The 19578-nt window shown below is 30.8% G+C and overlaps 1 protein-coding gene and 1 long non-coding RNA gene across 13 annotated transcripts in view; one reads left to right on the top strand and one right to left on the bottom strand.

Moving 5' to 3' along the window:
* Positions 1-5533: 5533 nt before the first annotated feature.
* LOC145187931 (uncharacterized) lies at positions 5534-7554 on the top strand. The gene is made up of 3 exons (XR_016454350.1): positions 5534-5791; positions 5969-6283; positions 6365-7554. It is a non-coding gene; the product is annotated as an uncharacterized LOC145187931 (long non-coding RNA).
* Positions 7555-14834: 7280 nt separating this feature from the next.
* Positions 14835-19578, bottom strand: part of LOC145184649 (TBCC domain-containing protein 1-like) — a 29764-nt gene continuing 25020 nt past the window's right edge. For 5 of the 12 annotated variants that reach the window (XM_090093601.1, XM_090093603.1, XM_090093596.1 and 2 more), the window contains 3 exons: positions 18684-18739; positions 15357-15450; positions 14835-15206 (listed from right to left, as the gene is read on the bottom strand). In XM_090093601.1, coding sequence (XP_089949727.1) covers positions 15129-15206; positions 15357-15450; positions 18684-18739 — 228 coding nt within the window. In that variant the 3' untranslated portion in view covers positions 14835-15128. Of the gene's footprint in view, positions 15207-15356; positions 15451-15618; positions 15689-16245; positions 16587-17490; positions 18595-18683; positions 18740-19578 lie in introns of those variants that run through there. The other 7 variants (XM_090093605.1, XM_090093597.1, XM_090093607.1 and 4 more) reach the window with 4 other exon arrangements.

Here is a 19578-nt window from a genome sequence, read left to right as displayed (position 1 = left end):
GGTATGCGTTTGCTTTAAGCGACCACAAATTTAACGAGAATAGCAAAAGAGCAATTACGATAAAATCGTTTGAAATGCGTCCGCTAAGTTTTGGCCTGTGATCACGGTCGTTCGAATCTTACGATCAACAATTGTTTAAGTTTGTTATAATTCGAGTTTTAGCAAAGGAGAATTTTTAAGGAACTTTAATGAATTTAACTCCTGCTAACTTTAATGAACTAAGCTCCTGTCAAAAATGTTTATTTTACAAATTTCAGTTAGAAATACTTTTCTGATGACTACTAAACAAGTCACGAGTTAGAAATCCGATCTTGTGGAGCATTTCTATGAAGCTAGAAGACGATTCTAATGTTGCTTAATAAATCAAACGCAATCATCAACTAAAAACTGCTGGAAGCTCAACAACTGAACTTCATCGTCATCTTATAAATGCGCACCCTGAGGACTGGGCTGCCTTCCAAGAAGAACAACTGTCAAAAAAAAGAAAGTAAAATAAAAGCCTCCTTCAGCTTGAAAAAACTAATAATGAAGATGATGGATTTGAAGGTGCTTGGGGAAGAGGCCAAACCTCGTGTGTTCTTGGAAGATCTATTAAAAAACGAAAATTGTCTAGCAAAAAAATCATAAATTATGTAAAATGGAAGCCATCAAACACGGGCCAGCTTCGATTTGATTTTGAAGTGATGAAACGGCTTGCATGTGATAACATACCATTCACTGCAGCTACCTCAGATGCATTCAAAGATTTTATGGCATACTGTGTGCCTAAGGTAAAATATTTGAAATAATTACATATAAATGTTATGTTTTTGAGAAAATTAGATATAAATATTATTTTTGAGAAAAGAATGGTTTTTATAGATTATAAAAAATTTTAAATACCATTTATATTACTAATTACTGGCAAAAAAAAATTTTTAATGTTGCTGATATTTTGCTTTTTTCCAGAAAATTTTTTAAATTTTTAATTTAGTTTTAAAAACGATTTAAACGATCGTTTATGATACTTAAACTATAACAAACTTTTTTTTTTTATAGACGATACTCAAACATGAGAAGGTTGTTCTCAAGGTTTAAGCTGCCGTTGCTCTTTGAAAATGTTAAAGAGGCAGTGGGTAAGATGTTGGACAAGGGAAAACCAGAATGTCCAGGGTATTGTTTTTCGACTAACACCTGGACAAGCAGAAATAATAACGGTTATATGCCTCTGACTTTGCATTACATAACCGATAAGTTTCAGTTGAAGAAGTTCGTAAATGATTGTTCTTCTTTTGAAGGGTCTCACATTGGAGAAGCAACTTCTGTAAAAATGGAAACTTAAGTTTCATATTTTATTAAACTACTACCTCCGTTCCACAATAGTTGTCAGATTTGAATACTTTTGGTCCGAATATTGAAAATATATGCTATTTGAGTAATTTTTTTTAAAGATTTGCTAAATTTGTAGCGCTCTAATTATTTTCTAAAAGTGAAAATTTAAGAAAAAAAAATTAGTAGAACTCACAACACAATACTAATCGTGAATTACAGTGTGAATCTGCCAAAAATAAAGAAAAACTTCGAAGAGAAAGTTGATTCCCCTAAAATTTAAAATGAAATGTCGAAGCCGTGGAGAATACGAAAAGTTTTTTAAATATTGAATAACTGAAATAAATGTTACTATATAATTAATAAAGAACTTATTTTTGACTCACAATTTTTTATTCACTATTTGATCACCTATTTTTAAGTGCCCAAGCTTGTTAGAAAGCCTCGAGTAACCTTTTTCAACAAGCTATTACTTTTGAAAATCGGTCACAAGTGAAGCTATAGCTATAAAAGTTTGATCAAATGGAACAAGTATTAATGAACAAAATTTATGAATCAAATGTGAAAACTATTGTGAAACGGAGGAAGTATTTTAAATCATAAATATTTCATTAGCGTTATTAAATTTAATTTGACTAACGAAAAAAAGTCAAATTATATTTAATAACGCTAAACTAACATAATATTTTCACTTCGTTAAACTAACATGAATATTTTCAAAAGTTTAACAACATTTGAAAATATTTATGTTAGTTTAACGATGTCCAAGGCATTAACCCGCTAGCAATGGTAGCAATGGTTTACGAGAAAATGAAGAATGCTTCGAAAAACACAGGAATGATTGACATCCCATTGATGCGTTTTGACCTTCAGCTGGCAATCGATGGTGCTATTGTGAGGAGGCAGAATTAAATTAAAAACAACGATTGGAAAAGACGCACACAAGATGACTCGTCCACTCTTCATATAAATAAATGATAAAGTAAAAAGAATTGAGTTAAAAACAACAACTGAGAAAAGACGTTCACACAGAGACTTATTCAACCTGCCATATAAATAAACGATAAAGCGGAAAGAAGAAAAGTTAAAAAAACAACTAAAAAGACGTAAACGCGACGACTCGTAAACGATAAAGCGACAAGAAGAAAAGTTAAAAACGAACGGGAGAAGACTTATGCACGATGGTTCATCAATCTATCACGTAAGTAAATGATAAAACAGAAAGAAAAAAAGTTAAAAACAACTGGGAAAAGACTTAAACACGAAGATTCATCAACCTGCCATATAAATAAATGAAAAGGTATCACAACTGGAAAAGATGCAAAAATTATAAAAGCTCAAAAAAAAAAAGAGTCTGACGGTTTGAAGAAGAGTTTTAAAAGGAGAAGGAGACGTAATTTTAAAAAGATGTAAATTAGAGTTTTTTGAGTGAATAAAAAGAGAAAAAGAAGAAGATATTTTTGATAACAAAAGAAGATTTTAATATTGATTAAAGGAGAATAACCAGAAGTTTCAAATAAAGAAGAGATATTTCTAATAAAAATAAGTTATAAAAAAGAGGAGTAATTGATTTAAACAGAATTAACCCTTTGCGGTCCAATGTCCCGTGTGACGGGACATTATGAAAATGTCGTTGCGGTCTAATGTCCCGTGCCACGGGACATCTACTATGTTGATGTTTATACAGAAAAAATTATCTTTTTAAGCTAACTTGGATAATTTAATAGGTTCAATTGGTAATATTATAGTGTGTTTTTAACTTTGTGCTTTTCAGTAACATTTTTTGAACGTCTAGCCTTACTTATACTCTTAGAAATTTTTATAAAAATTTACTTACTAATGGCAAGGAAGCGTTTTACAACTGAAGAAGTATTGATGGCATTGGATGAAACAAGTACTGAAAACGACAGTGAATACACTTTTAGTGAATCTGAGACTGAATTCTCAGAGATATCAGAGTCAGAGGAAGATATTGAACTGAATGAAATTGATGATAACGAACCTGCTTTAAACATAGGATGGATAAAAGTAGTGCAAGATACTCCTGCATTTGAAGCATTGCCATTCACAGTAGCAAATGTAGGCCCTCAGCATTCAATAAATTTAAGACGTGAACTAGATTTTTTCAAGTTATTTTTTACTGATGAGTTACTTGCAGATATTGTAACTGAAACTAATCGTTATGCTAAGTCAAAAATTAAAAATAACAAATTGAAATCTCATTCTATTTGGCATAAATGGAAAGATGTGACACTTGAAGAAATTCATGCTTATTTTGGTACTATTTTGAATATGGCTTTGAATGAAAAATCAAGTATAAAACATTATTTTTCTTGTGATTGGCTAAACTACATGCCATTTTTTTCAGCAGTTTTTTCTCGAACTCGGTTTCTTCAGATACATTGGATGCTGCATGTATCCCCACCATCAAATTCATCTAATGAACTGAATAAACGTGCAAGGAAAGTGCATCGTGTTGTATCAGAAATGAAAAGTTCCTGTTCTAGAAATTTTGTCCCATCTCGTAATATTGCAATTGATGAAAGTACTATTGGATTCAAAGGTAGAGTTGCATTTCGCATGTACAATCCACAAAAACCCACAAAGTGGGGCATTCGTGTTTTTGTTTTAGCTGATAGTGAAACAGGTTATATTAGTTTCTTTGAACCGTATTATGGTAATTGCACTACTGAAAGTTTGGCAAGACCTATGATGCAGTTTACAAGTCGAATCGTGTTGCATTTGTGTGATGAGCTTTTAGAGGTTGCCCAAGGTAGTGGTTATCACTTATTCACTGACAGATTATATACTAGTTTTCCTCTTGCACAAGAACTCCTCAAAATGAGCATACAAACTACAGGAACAATAATGAAAAATAGAAAACAGTTACCTGAAGATATAAAAAAACTCAAATTAAAGAAGCACGAAGTTTCTGCATATGTACACTCTTCCAATGTTATGGTTTTGGCATGGCAGGACAGGCGACAAGTTCTGATGCTGAGTACTTTCCATGATTCAACAACTGAAGTTGCAAAACAAAGAACAAAACAAGGTATTGTAGACATTGATAAACCAACTGTTATTGTAAATTATTCGAAACATATGGGAGCTGTTGATTGAGCTGATCACTATTGTTCCAGCTATTCATTTCTACGCAAGTCTTTAAAATGGTGGAGAAAAATATTTTTCTGGTTGTTGGAAGTTGCAGTTGTAAACAGTTATATATTGTTCAATAAGTTTTGTGAAAGCAATGGTAAAAACAAACTTCGACACCTAACCTACAGACAAAACCTCATTGAGCAATTAGTAGGAACAGTTCGTAACATTCAAGAACGAAAAGGAAGGCGATCATCACTAGATGATAATGAGCGCCTCAACCAAAAGCCACATTTTATTGCACAAGTTCCAAGTAATAATGCCAAAGACTGTTTAGTATGCAGTGACAGAAAAACACAAGGTGGTAGAAAAAAAACCGTGTACTATTGTAAAACCTGCACTAGAAAACCAGGACTACACCCTACTGATTGTTTTGAACTTTACCATACAGAGACTGAGTTTCATGTAAAATAGGATATCCAAAGTCAATATTGCAATTTACTTAAGAATAAAAACAAGCTTGTACATATATTTGTTTTTTCTTTCTTGTTTAGTACTTGCACTTAGGTCATAGTGTTTTTGGGAGAATAAAAATTAAACAATTTAGTGCTACACTAAAAACCTATTTTTTGTAAAAAATAAAGAAAAGCCATGGGTCAAACATATATTTTCTGTTATATTTAAGGTCAATAAGTAAAAAAAAAATTTGGACCTGATAGGCAAAAAAAAATTTTTTTTAAAGACCTCAAAGGGTTAAACACTGCAAGAAGCGTAGGAGAATATTACTTGTATTTTGTAAACATAATGAGTAAAAGAGTGCTAACCATTACACACTAATAGAACATTTATTAAGTTTTATTGTTTAACAGAATATACTGAGGACGGCAAACACAATCTTAACCCTTTAACGATTAAACCTTGCCCATTCCTAACCAAACTATCCCCGAACCTCGCTCTTTCCTAAGCAAGTAATCCCAAACCTTGTTCCCAACCTTCATATACCCTTCCACTCAACTCTACAATCCAAACCTCCCAATCCCTAATCCCTTACCTTCATTATAAGACTTAACAAACATTAAAACAAATAATTTAATTTTTATTAAAAAACGCCACTCTCACACTATTGATAAAGTTCCAGAAATGAAAAGGGCCGTTGTTTCATTCAAAAGGCTGGCCCAAAAAGTACACAAATCAGCCTTATGTGAAGCAAGAATCAAACGTGAGGTGAAGAATCACTGCGAGGGTGAAGACAAACCTGATGACGAAACTCTTATTGTTTATTGATAGATTATTCAATCTGTTGTTACACGATGGAACAGCACTTGTATGCTGATTGAACCCATTTTGAATCTTCGTGATGAACTTGAAAGAATTAGAGAATTTCCAGGTAAAATACATTTTTAACGTTTTTTTAAAAAGCTAATTAAGTTTTATTAAACACTAAAAAAAATAATGCATTTAATTTAATTTTAATAAACGTAAAAAGCTGTTAAATTATTTAGCACTTTTACGGACTTTAGCAAACGTTAACAAACAATTTTGTTATTAATTGTTTTTTTATTAGGTGAGGACAGAGCTTACTAATGAAATTCTATAGAGGAAGACTTTGACACTTTGAATGAAGTACTGCCAACATTTATCTCCTGGAAAAGCACATCGGAGTTCTTTTCTTCTGATGATGTCCCTACAATTCAGACAGTATCTTGTCATCTCATCTTGAAAATAATCAAAACTGAAGATGCAATGACTCTTCTTGATGCCGGTCCAGCCAAAAGTTTTCTTCAAAAATTCATTGATAACTTAAACAAAAGATTTCAAAAATATGTAGTTAAGACCTTTGCTTATGCTGCTTCTCACATGCTTCATCCTTACTTTAAAGGTAAGTTAAACGAGCCTTTCTGAATCATAACAAATGTTAATAAATCATAATAAACAGTAAATGTTTTTTTTTAATTTTTAGGTGGAATTCTGAAACTGGATCATGTGAATACGTTCCAAGAAGTTAAGCAAAAGTTGAAATATGAGCATCTAAATCACCCGAAATGGCTTGCAAATGTCCTACTACCACAATCGGAGATAGTTTAGGATGACGATGACCGAATTACCTTGCGAGAAACATGTGATGATGACAATCTTCCTACTGATAAAAAATCAAAATTGAGACAGAGTGGGAAACGTTCTCTAGAATGCTCAAGAACAAGAAAGAAAAGGCTAGAAATCCTCTTTTCTTCTGAAGTGAGAATCAACAGACATTGCCAATTCTAGCTAAACTAGCTAGAAAGTGGCTTTGTATTCCGCCGTCTTCGGCCAGTAGTGAACGAGTTTTTAGTTGCGGTTGCAACATTGGGACTGCTAAAAGAACTAAACTAATGCCAGAAAGCGTAGACATGCTAGTGTATATCTAGAAAAATTTCGATAAAGATAAATAGCCGGGTGAATAAAAATGAGCAATTGCTTTTACTCAGTAATTGGTCAGCTTTGCGTGAATAAAAAATTCAACAACTTTTCTTTAGTTTTTATTCACGTAAAACTGAGCAATAACTGAGTAAATTGCTTACCTTTACGCGAATAAAAATATGAGGAAAACTGCTTATGTTTTTTATTCACGTAAAGCTGACCAATTACTGAGTAAAAGCAATTGCTCATTTTTATACACACGGCCTATAATTACAAACTGGAAGCTTCGTTCTAAAGATCCACTTGATCAAAAATCGGCAACGTCAAGTCAGGCTTCAAGTCAGTCACAATCCGGTGCATAGAATGATGATGTCTTGGGAGTTAAGTTTTTACCTACCATACCACCACCAACAGAAATTGTTCGAAAAAAATTTTGACGTCCAAAGTGTCCGTTCGCGATCGTTTGGAATGAAATTTCTAAAACGAAAAATATGATAGGGATCGTTCGAAATAAAAAACGTAGCAAACTCAGGTTACTTATGATACTTTAGGGTTGCTGATTTCCGTAATAAATTATACTGCTCAACATCATGCTTATCAGTTAGCATCACGCTTTTTAGCAATCAGTTAACAAAACCATCTTGATTAGGCAGTTTCTTTTCACTTGACATTTACTGCAACTTGAAAACGTAAAACTGTGCAAATATTTATATAATTTTCATTGGTTAATAAATTTTATATCTTAAGTTAAAAGTTATACGGATTTTACAATTAAAAAGTAATTCGGTTGTTTGTTAAAAGATTTAAAAAATCGATGTCAACGCATTAAAGTCGGAAGTACAATTTCTATGAATTCTACTGGAGCAAGCACATAAGATGTACCATAATACGAGAAAATTTAAACCACTAGCAGAATACTTCTTAATTTCGGAAATCGAAGAAAAATTATTTCCTGCCACACTCACCCCCCTTTAAATAGTTTGTACCCAATGATATATTTACTAGATGTCTAACTTCACAAAAATTCCGTAAGAAAAAGTGAAGCAAGTTTTTTATGCCGGTAGCCGTTTTATTTAAGGTGATAATTATTCATTTTTGTTTTGCTTTTATTTATCGTCATTGCGTCATTTCAGGCTGGCAAAACAAACCAGGCTGGCAAAAAATTTAATTCACTGCGGAAGCGCGAGTTAGATATCTAGTTAATATATATCATTGTTTGTACCACAAAAGATTTATGAGCCGCCTCAACTAACATGGGATTCAGAGATTTTTCAGTAAACATAATTTGTAATCGTGTTATTAAGTACAGCAAAAAAAAATAAGACAAGCTTAAATTCATCAAATTGAAGAGAAAAAGAATAAAGAATTCGGAGGAGAGTTTTTTGTATTGTATTTTTTGACAATTAGAATTTCAAAATCGTTATTATGAATTTTAACGTTCATGGACTAAGTTCTTAGTTCTAAAGTTTAGGTTTAGTGACAATTACAGGCTAAATGGAATAATTAGAAAAATTTTAAAGCATAGCTTTGATTAATCGTCGCTCTAATAACAAATGGAACTAGTATTATGAAAAATTTGGAAGGTTGCTGGTTGCTAATCAAAAATTAAGTTTTGTCGTTATACAATTTACGTTAAAATACGTTATACAATTTACAGTAATATGGGTTCATGCGGTGGTTATCTAGAAAGAGTTCATTTATTTTTAATGACTATTTTAAGGAAAAAAAAACGAAAAAAGTTTTTAACATCCTCCTTAAGTTTTGATTCAAACATTTAACATACTCGATCGAAGAAAAGTGCAAGGCAGATGAAACACCAGCTGGACACACATGTACAAGTGCATGAAAAACAAGTCAGTCACCATTAAAGATTAAAACTGTTTTTGCAAGACCAGAAATTCAATTGTAATTAACATTGATATTATGGTAATTATTCAATTAGCAAGGCACGGGAAAATCCTGTTACTATTTCATGATTTTTCCAAACCAGTCCACAGTGGGCCAGAATGCAGTTTTACTGGACAAAATTCGTAACTAATTTAATATTAGAGCTATATTCACTAAAATTAGTATGAGTACTAATATGATGTCTGCGCTTTTTATGAAGGTAATATATTTTTATTTCGTTGCTATGGATATCTTTATTTTGCTTAGCAACAACCTACTTTTGTTATCTGCAGATATTTTATAAGTGCTATATTCACTAAATTTGGCATGAGTACCAATATGAGATCACACTTCTTACAAAAGTGATAATTTTTTAAATTTAGTTGTTATGGATACTTATATTGCTTAGTTGCCGAATACTTTCCTTAGTTACAAAGTGGTAAATTGATATTTGAATATTTTATCGGATTTTTGACCCACCTATATTGAATAACAATTGAGTATTTAGGTAAATAATGTTTTAGGAATAATAAAAGCAAAAAATAGTGCAAGAAAACATTATCAATTTTAAATTACATCAAAAAATTATAAAACAATAATATCGTTTGAAGATTGTTTAAGTAACTGTAAAACATCTGAAGGAAATGCTATATGATTTTTTTGGTGTGATGTTGATTTACGCAGTGATGAAATAACAGGATCACTGGAAGCTAGGAGTCTATTGATAAGATCAGTATTTGTTGCTTTTCTGTATGTTTTTCGGCTGAAATTTTTGCGATAAGATTTGAAGTCTTTATTTCTAGCCTCTTGAGCTTCCTCTGATATAAGTCCGATGGTTAATGTAAGGCTTTTAATTATGTCATGTCAATGTATCAATACTTTGGGAACTGATTGAGCCATGTAATACCATGGATAAAGGGACACATATGGTCTAAAAGTGTCAAAACAATAATCCTTGAATTTTAAGCAGTCTATTTCATATCCTGAAGAGAGCGTTACTAAGATAATGCAAAATCTAAATATAAGGTTTTGATCAATACCCAGAATTTCAGCTTTTTGTTCATATGCTGCGAAAGCACGCCTTGAGCTATTGCCATCATCGCTTGTTCCAGAACCACCACTTTTAGGGAAATCAACAACAAGCCCCATTTTGTTCATAAAATCAGTCTGAATCTTTCGTTTAGCTACAGATGCCTTTTCTTTGTGTTCTTTAGATCTTGCTTGCCACTTTCTTGTTTCTTTTTTATATGCAATGTGCAATACCATCTCAAAAAATCGAATCCATGCATGAAGACTGGAAAGACCATATTTGAACTCTCTGTTAAATTAACCTCATAAGAATTATGAATCTCATTTTAATACATACCCCCAATATTGTGTACTTAGCGCAATTAAAATACTGTTAAAACAACGTTAATGCAAAAGTGAGTTGTTGCTATGCAAAATTTAGTACCATAGCAACCAAGTTAAAACATACATAAAATCTGAACGGGGATTTAAGGGGACGAGCAATCAATTAAAACTCGATTGAAGCATCATATAGCTCAAATAAATATAAGACAACACATGGGAAATTGTGGTAATTATTAGTTATTGTGCGGCAAAAAATAAGTTTCTTAAGAAATTTTTTTTTTTAATCTGTGGATTTCAAAGTATAACTGATATAACATGCTATGACAAATTTATTTCACACATTTGGTTTTTCTTATCTCTGAATACTCTAGAATAACATGTACTAGTTTTTTGTTTCAAAAACGTAGATGTAATTGAAATATAACACAACGTTGATGTCACCGTTAATTACTTATTTATAATTTTTTTTTTTTTTTTTTATCTCAGTATTCAAATGCTTAGAGTCCTGGTAACTAAGGGATTTGATATAAATAAATTGTCAATAAATTTCTCCTAATATATGTAGATACTAAAATTAAATAGGTTTTTAAGATTAGACAACTAAAACTTTTCCCATTTTGTCCACCTACTGGCCCACTGTGCAGTCGAAACCAGAGATAAACGCTAATTAAAAGATAGCTGGTAAAACCTGTTTCAGAGAGCGATGACGAAGAGATAGAAATAAAAACACTAAAGAACATGAAAATAAAATTTATTGTTTATGCACGGCATATCAAATTCATTGTTTATGAACAACACTTAATTTAAAAAAACAATAAAATACATATATAAAAAGATCGGTTAAGAAAATCCAGAAGATTTTTGAGAGAATTTTTAAGGGAAGATTTAATGAGAAAATCAAAAAGATAATTTTTTTGAAAAAGATTTCATGTAGGGATTGCAATCCCGGGATTTCGGGATTGAAAAACATTAATCTTGGGATCCCGGGATTAATCCCGGGATTGAAAAGCAGATACAACATCTATACAGTATTAAGTAGAATAAAAACAGTACCTTTAACTAAAAATGTATTTATTAAATGAATTTAATTTAACATGTTAATTAAATTTCACATTTTAATAAATGTTAAAAAATTATGTTAGAAATAAGGAGATATGTTATGTTTTTTGTGCTTCGAAATGCGACTTCAGGAAACATAACGCGTCTAAAGCTTCATCGCCCAAACGGTTACGAATTTTTGTATTGAACAGTCCAGCGGAAGAAAATGCCCGCTCAACCTCAACACTCGGCGGTTTCACGGTCATTAGAAAAGAATAAACTCTTTCTAAATAATCGCCACATGTACCCCCATTTTCAAATAGTGTCCTTTCTTTTTGAATTTTTGATGACAATGTTTCATGTCTAATTGGTTGTATTGATGATTGTCCTTCTTTAATAACACGATCAAGTTCCTCTTCAATACTTAAAATATTTCTTTCAGACTCAGGTGCCATTTCAGGTTCCTCGATCAAATCCAGCATATCAGACTCAACTGATGCTCTTACTAGAGCAGGATTGGAAGCATTTAATCTTTCCAGCAATTCTACCGAAAGTTTTCGACATTTAAATGAAGAAGGCACTGTAATTATTTCTTCATCGACTTCAACGGGGCTTCGACCATTATGCAGGTATTGTAGAAGTCCACTCATATCGGTTCGACGTTCATGCATGCGAGCTATAAAGCTCTACGCATTTCTTTGTTTGTATTATTGTCAGCATCTTTTAATTTTGTAAGCATGAAATTAATAGCAATATCGGCTGTAAATAGGTTAGAATCTCGACGACATATTGCTTCAAACGTTGCTTTAATGGGAACTAAAGTTGTTATAATCTCTGATAATATTGTCACTTCATCATGTGAAAGAGCTATAGAATTATCTTGCACTGGGTAAATATCAATTAATGCTTTTTGTATACAATTTTTTACTTTGCAAAATCGTTTAAGCATTAACAGAAGGCTGCTCCACCATGTCTTGCAGTCCATTACTAAAGACAGCTGTTTTCCAAATTCAACCTTAATATATTTTTGTAAGACGACGTTCTTGGTAGGTGATCGTCTAAACTTTAGTATAAGTTTGCGTACTTTTTTAATGACTGGCCCATAATGAAGTTAGTTTAGTTCAATTTTAGGTCTTACATTTTCATGATTGTAGTCCAACAAATCTTCCTCAATGTCCTCATTCTCGGATGAATCATTGTCAGAAAATTCATTGTTAAAATCTGGCTGATTTGCATCGAATTCTCTTTTTTGATAAAGAACATTAATTACAGCAAGTTGTATGCCGTGAGCAAAACGTAATTGTTGGTTAGCAGGCAGCAACCTGCCAACTTTTTTCATAACACTAGCTCCGTCGGTCATTATAGCCACAATGTCGCTGTATAGATCAAGACTATGGTCTTTAAGTCTTTTTTCTAATAGTTCAATGCACTTTTCTGCTGGTATTGAATCTGTTATTCGCACAAAACCTAAACTTCAGAACTGAGATTTTTGTCCATGAAAGTTAACATTCATGTAGCGACGATTTCGAAGTGACGTCCATTCATCAAAAGACAAACAAAATCTCTCTCCTACACCAAATTCCGTTTTCTTGCGCACTTCAATTTGATGAACTAAACCTAATCATATTTTTTTGCTGTACTCTACTACATGATTACGAATTGTATTTACTGACGTTGGTAGATTTCTGAATCCCATAGCAGTTAGAGCGGCACGTAAGTCTGTTGAAGAACAAATCACATTAAATGAAAGCCCGTCAGACGCCGTTAAACGAGCAAGTGTAGCACTAAGTGTTTTATCTTCCCTTTCATAAATCGAAAAGTATTAGTGGTTTAGATTTCTTTTTTGGTGATTTATCTGGTGTGCATTCTCCAGTAATATTAGATTGGGTTGGAATTTCGTCCTTCACATTATGCACCGACAACATGTGTGTATAAAGTCCTTTTGTTGACCCACCACCAATTTTTAAAATCTTCTTGCAGTTTAGCAATTTACACATCGCTGTTTGGCCTTTTTCATCACGTAGAAAATATTTCCAAACAGCTGAGTTACTTTTAGTTGTAAAATCCACATACGACATGCTGATTTAGTTTTTAATTTTAAGATTCTACCTTATAAGAAACGCTTTTTTCTTCAGTTTGAAAAAACTGACAATAGTAACTAAGCTATTAAAAATTACTAACAATAGTAAACTAAGGTTTTAAAAAATCTAACTAATTTAACGCGAATATTTTAAAAGTGTTTTACATAAACAACTTTTTAGAAACGACGTAAATTTGTATTATATAACGAATTATTATAAAATAAATATAAACCGTAATATATAATGATATAAAGTCTGGGTATCGCAAGCTAGCATATAATAATAATATTTTTCATTGCTTACAAATCTATTATTTAAATCAAATCGTATTCAATTTTTAAATAGTGTATATACTAACCAACATGACATAGTGCGAAGATTTTCACTTGTTTTTCTCTAAATCAATCCTTTTCGATATCGTATTTTATTACACAACTGAAATACGATACTTTTTACAATTTTATACTAAATAAAAACTTTTTTATTGATACGCAAAATTGTTGTTATTTTTATATATTTTATCATTACCCTTTTTTTGTTCGATATTATAGGGAATCCCGGGATTGATGTTAGACAATTCCGGGATTTCGGGATCATTAAAATGGCCGGGATCCCGGGATTGCAATCGCTAATTTCATGGAAAAATTGATGTGAGTTTCTTTGGAAAGTTTTTAAAAAGAGATTTTTGCAAAAAAAAGAGAACAAAAAAATTGAAAGATGAGATAAAGAAAAAGAAGTTGAAGGATTTTCTCAAAGAGAAATAGAAGATCTTAAAGTGAGAATAGTTAAAATATAGATAGACGCTTTAGCCATGAGTCCAAAGGTGGTAAGAGAATATTTTAAAGTAACTTTTGATTGCATATTACAATCTGTATTTATAAATTTTAAAAGCATATATACATGAGTTAGATATTTAAGACTATCAAGTGAAACGAGAAAAACAATCAGTAAGTATCATTTCATTTATATTTCAATTGAGGAGTTATTACTTTGTTACTCATTGTATTAAGATTTTGTTTTTAAGCCTTTCGTAAGCCTAAAGTGTTAGAAATCTTCGTAGATTTCGGTAGACAGTAGTCTACCGTTACACGAACTACAAACTAACCATACACGAACCAACCCACACAACACTGAGGGCAATCCAACCCCCGAACAAAATCAAAGAATGTCACCACATAAAACATCACCGCACTAAACAAATAGCCGCGCTCACATTATCTCCGCACTATTCATAAAAATCCTCGCCCTCACACTATGAAACCAAAAAGTATCGAGTCTGAGCAGGCATTTTCTTCCACCGGACTTTTCAGTAGAAAAATTTAAAATCGTTTGGACAATAAAACTTTTGACGCCTTTAGTATTTTAGTTGAGAAAAATGATTGATTTATGAACTAAATTTAAACTATTTTTCTTTACTAAGTGATTAAGGGTTTTTCTTGGTGGTCTATTTCTCAAGGCTTAACTTCTGCTAATTAATTTCTTGAGGAGCTATGCTTTTCTATTTATTATTTCGCCAATTTATTGCCATGGATTGTAAAATAAAAATGATTTTACAAAGTATTCGCCGGGATGACTGTTGTTATGAGGTGATTTCGTTGGCGCCACGAAAATCTTAGCGGTTTTTGGTTGAGGGAAGGGGAAAAAAAAACAAAAAAAAAAAAAAACGAATTAGAGTAAACTAAAATAAATATTGGAAGCTTTACAACATTATTTTAAGTACAATCAATAAAAAAAAATATTTATAATAAAAAAAAGATGCTCATAGAAATTTAAAAAAAATTTAAAAAAATTATAGTACCCACTTTGTTAAACGGCACTTTTAGTTTGAGATTTTATTTTACAATTACTTTTCTTTACACCTTTTATTTATAGAAAATTTTCATAATTTAAATAAATCTTCATAGGGGAGAACAAACCGTTAATAGGTTTAAAGGCATGTTAATATACTTAATAAACTTCCAGTGAAAATTACCGAATAGGAGTGGATGGTAGTGGTGGAGCGAGACTTTCCAAAAATGCAATATTACCAGTCTGCTTCAGCCATTCCTAAATTTATTTAAGCAATATTAGGGTTATGATTCAGGTAGAGGAATTAAGAACACCCACCATTGTTTCTTTTTAAAAAATTAAAAAAACCTGACTTAAAGAACTTATCGTGGTTTTACCAAAATTTTTTTAAAAATGTTCTCTAAATACCTGAAACCGTTCGTTCACAACTGATTGTAACTGAATACGTTGCACCTTGTTGATGCACGAGTCTCTAATTAGCTGATGCCATTCTTCAATGCGTCTGAGCGAAAAGAAATTAAATTCATATAGACAAGGCAATTAACTTCTAGAGTTTTTATTTGTAGTTTTCATTCATAGGGAATGTAGTTGATATAAAGGCGAAAAAAAAAACAAACAAAAAAAAAAACGGAGAGTTTAGTATTCAAAATTCAAATCGATAATTTGTGATAAACTTTGAACCACCAAGATAACACCAGTTTGTTTAAAAGCCATCGACATAAAGCCACTACGTTTAATAGCTGTCGAGATAAAAAAAAATTTATATAAAATAACTTTACTTATGACTTACATTTTCGCACTAAATATTTTATTTTACTTCTTAAATTCGGATACTTCTTAATGAGTTCAGATAAAAAAAATAATTTTTTGATGGTAGCTTCTTCACTGAAAAGCCTTAACAGTTGTGGACAAAATAACAGCAGTGAGAATCATTTTCTTTAAGCAATTACTCTAAATGAAAGTGTATACTGATTGATGAACTAAATAAATAAAATTGTGAAATGCTGACTGATGAACTAAATAAATGTGAGATGATAAACTTGTAGAAAATTTAAAAATTTTGCTTTTTACTTACAATAATTATATAGGTGTTAACAATAGGTTTTACATTTTTTCACTCTGCGACTGATATACTTTGGGTTATTGTCCTACGCCATAGAAAGAAAAGCAAGCTCAAATATTTATTTTTGCTCCGCTATGTTTAAGAGTTTTTAGAGTGTATTACGGTTTAGTGAAGAGTTAGGTGGCCTGCTTACTTACATCCTACGTCCACTTGACAAAAATAAAACAACTTTACTTTCATCAGACTGCAAAATATTAAGCTATTTACAAGCAGGACTATATACATACATTTCTTGCAAAACGTAATCTTGCTTCAACGCGCCTTTTTTTCAAAAGGAAAACTTTTCTTGGGCTTCTGGCGACTAATTTAATTTTTTACTAACCGCCTAAGTACTGTCCTCGAAGAAACGCCTAAATTTAAATCTACTTTAACATGGTGGGAAGTTACAAAAGGAACGGCAACAGCAGCACGTTTTATTAATCTGTCTTCATGCTCACTCATTTTTCTTTTTCGGCCTCTTGTTTCACATACATTTCTCTATTTTAAAGCATTTCTGATCATCAACGGAGAGCAACCTAATGTTTCATGAATAAATGCAAATTTATTTTCATTCTTTTACTAATTTTACAATAAGATATTTTTTTCTGCATTACAATGCTTTGCACGACCTTAAATCCTATTTATGAAATAAATATGCTCGATTATCTTATATTTCATTAAATTAACACTAAAATCAATCTTACCTTTAATTAACATTACTAAAAACAAATAAACAAACTGATATAAACACATTAATAAGAAACAGCTGATATGTTATTTTAAGCAAAAAGTCTAAATATGTTCATATATAAAACAATAATTTGAACAGTGTTACCAATGTTTTTTACCTCCATTTCATTGTTTAATGTTTGTATTACTGTTATACCTAAGTTTACTAATTTAGATTTAAATTTAAATAAAATTATCACACATCATTTTTTTACTAGCCACTAATTTTTTGTCCACAACTGTGTTTTTTTTTAAGTTTACCAATATTAATATAGCGTAAAAAATGATCCTACGTATCGTAAAATAATAAAATCTAAACAAATCGTCGCTGAGATGTCACGATGTAAAAATGTTGAAAAAGATTTGACAATGAACAACTAACCAGCTAACATCAAAATAGTCAAATGTCTTGTTAGCAAAATTATGCTAATAAACGAGTGAAACGAACCCTTACAAATCTTTACTTCGCTTTTGACTCAGAGGGTTTACAAGAAATCTATTAGTAAAAATTACATTGAGGTACACAGTTCAGCTCATCAGAACTCATCCTGATAGTCAAAAATCTAAGAGAGGTTAACTAACTCTCTTATCCAAAACATTGATATTTTAGGTACTGACAAAATATTTTTACTTAAAAGATATAGTGATCAGAATAAGTATAAATAATTTTTTAAAGTTGATTATTTAACTCTTATAGTGTTTCTATTTATATTTTTGTGTTTAAATAAAACTTCGTACTCATGTTTAACCTTTTTATACGTTGAGCAGATATAATCTATAAAAAGTAATTCATCATGAAAAGAAAAAGTTTAACAGCTTCTGAGTTTTAAACTGATAACACGCCTAGTGCGATTTTAAAGATTTTGAATTCTCGTGTTCAGCATCTGGTGTCTATAAAATCTAGATCTGCTCTTCAAAAGGTAAAAATTACCGCCGAATAAAAAAAAAGAACACCCAACCTTAACAAGAGGACTTGAGTAAAAAACAGGAAAAATCCAAAGAGAAGCATAAAAAAATTGTATTCAGGAGCAAATGTCAGCTATGTTATGAAGCAAACCTACAAGTTGATTTAAACTACAAGTTGATCTAAAACTTACAGCTTTCAAAAAGAGCAAAGTTCAACTGCTTTCACAAACCATCAAAGCATAATGGTTGAGTAGAGCAAAGCTTCTTTTGGATTAGCTTAAAGATGGTACACAACCTCTTGTGCTGTGAGCAGATGAGAAATTAATTACAGTGCAAGCAATACACACTAATCAGAACAATCAGATTTATGCACAGCAAGAAGAAGACATCTCAGTGACTGAGTGAATAGCTTATCAGCGCTAAAAGCCAGCACCTGTAATGGTTTGGGTAAGTGTAACTTCAACAGGTGATAAACATCATCTTTATTAAAGAGGAGGTTTAAACCAACATGTTTGTTTGAAATTGTTACAGAAACAATTAATTCATTGTTTCAATTGAATGTTTAAAGAGACTGACATCACTCTCCAACAAGATGGAACCACATCTCATACCGCAAATACAAATTAAGGCTGTACTGGGGCAAAATTTCACAAGAAACCATCTCTGCTTCATGTAATCAGGTTTTTAAAAGATTAAGGTGAGTGGTAAAATCTAAAGGATATTATATTGAAAAATAACTTGTCATTTACATTTGTATATCTATGAACTTTATCTATGCAAAAAAGTAAATCATGTTTCATTATTTTTGCAAAGTTTTTTAAACAAAAATCTGTCTACACTTGGTCGGATCACCCTGTATATCTGAAAATTCCGCATAATAATAGAATATAAAGTCACAGCATAGCATTTCTAAACAAAATACAACACAGCACTTCTAAACAAAATAAAACATAGCACTTATAAACAAAAAAAACTTAAGAAAAAAATATTTATATTACTTTTCTCGTTCATTTAATGCTTCAATATATCTCCTAGGTATATTTACAGGACATATCTAGAGAAAAAAAAATTACATATATGTTACTTACAACAATAATTACAAAAAAAATATAGAAACAATTATAATAACAGTAGTAATAAAAATAATAATAATAATAATAATAATAATAATAATAATAATAATAATAATAATAATAATAATAATAATAATAATAATAATAATAACAATAATAATAATAGTAATAATAACAATAATAATAAAAATAATAATAATAACAACAACAACGACAACAACAACAAAAATAGTAATAACAACAACAATAATAAAATTTTTTTAACTACACAAAAGTTTAAAGTTTTTTCCAAAAATTGAGGTACTGCAGAAACATAATTAACTTTATACTATAGCTGAGATCTGTAACTTTATTTCCTCCTTTTATTTTATTTTTATAGCCATGATTATGAAAATCAAGGTTAGGAACTAATACTTTAAAAGTTATGTAAATACAAACCACTAAAGCAGAAAACAAATGTTATTGAACTGATTTGGGAAAAAAGAAGTCATTTTACATAAAAGTTCCTTTAAAAATATCAAATCTTTACATAACCAAACTATCAACCAATCTTAAATTTTAAACAAATTTCAATTAATGCATCTCTTTATCAATTGAAATTTGTTTAAAGTTTAAGAATTTTAAACAATTTTCAATTGATACAGAGATGTATCTAGTAGGGAAAGGAAAACTGGTTACCAGAAACTACAAAAGCTTTAGAAACCGAAAAACAAAAACGTTATTTTCAAAACTGATTTTTGAATACACATATTTTATTCAAAACTTGCTTCATTATTTGGCAATTCTAAAACAATTTTAAAACATGCAATTGTTTAATTCG

The sequence above is a fragment of the Hydra viridissima genome, unplaced genomic scaffold (assembly GCF_058129835.1).
Source record: "Hydra viridissima isolate aposymbiotic clone 2 unplaced genomic scaffold, HvirCarnegie_v1 scaffold_7, whole genome shotgun sequence".
Lineage (NCBI taxonomy): Eukaryota > Metazoa > Cnidaria > Hydrozoa > Anthoathecata > Hydridae > Hydra > Hydra viridissima.
This window is presented reverse-complemented; position numbering and strand designations above follow the sequence as displayed.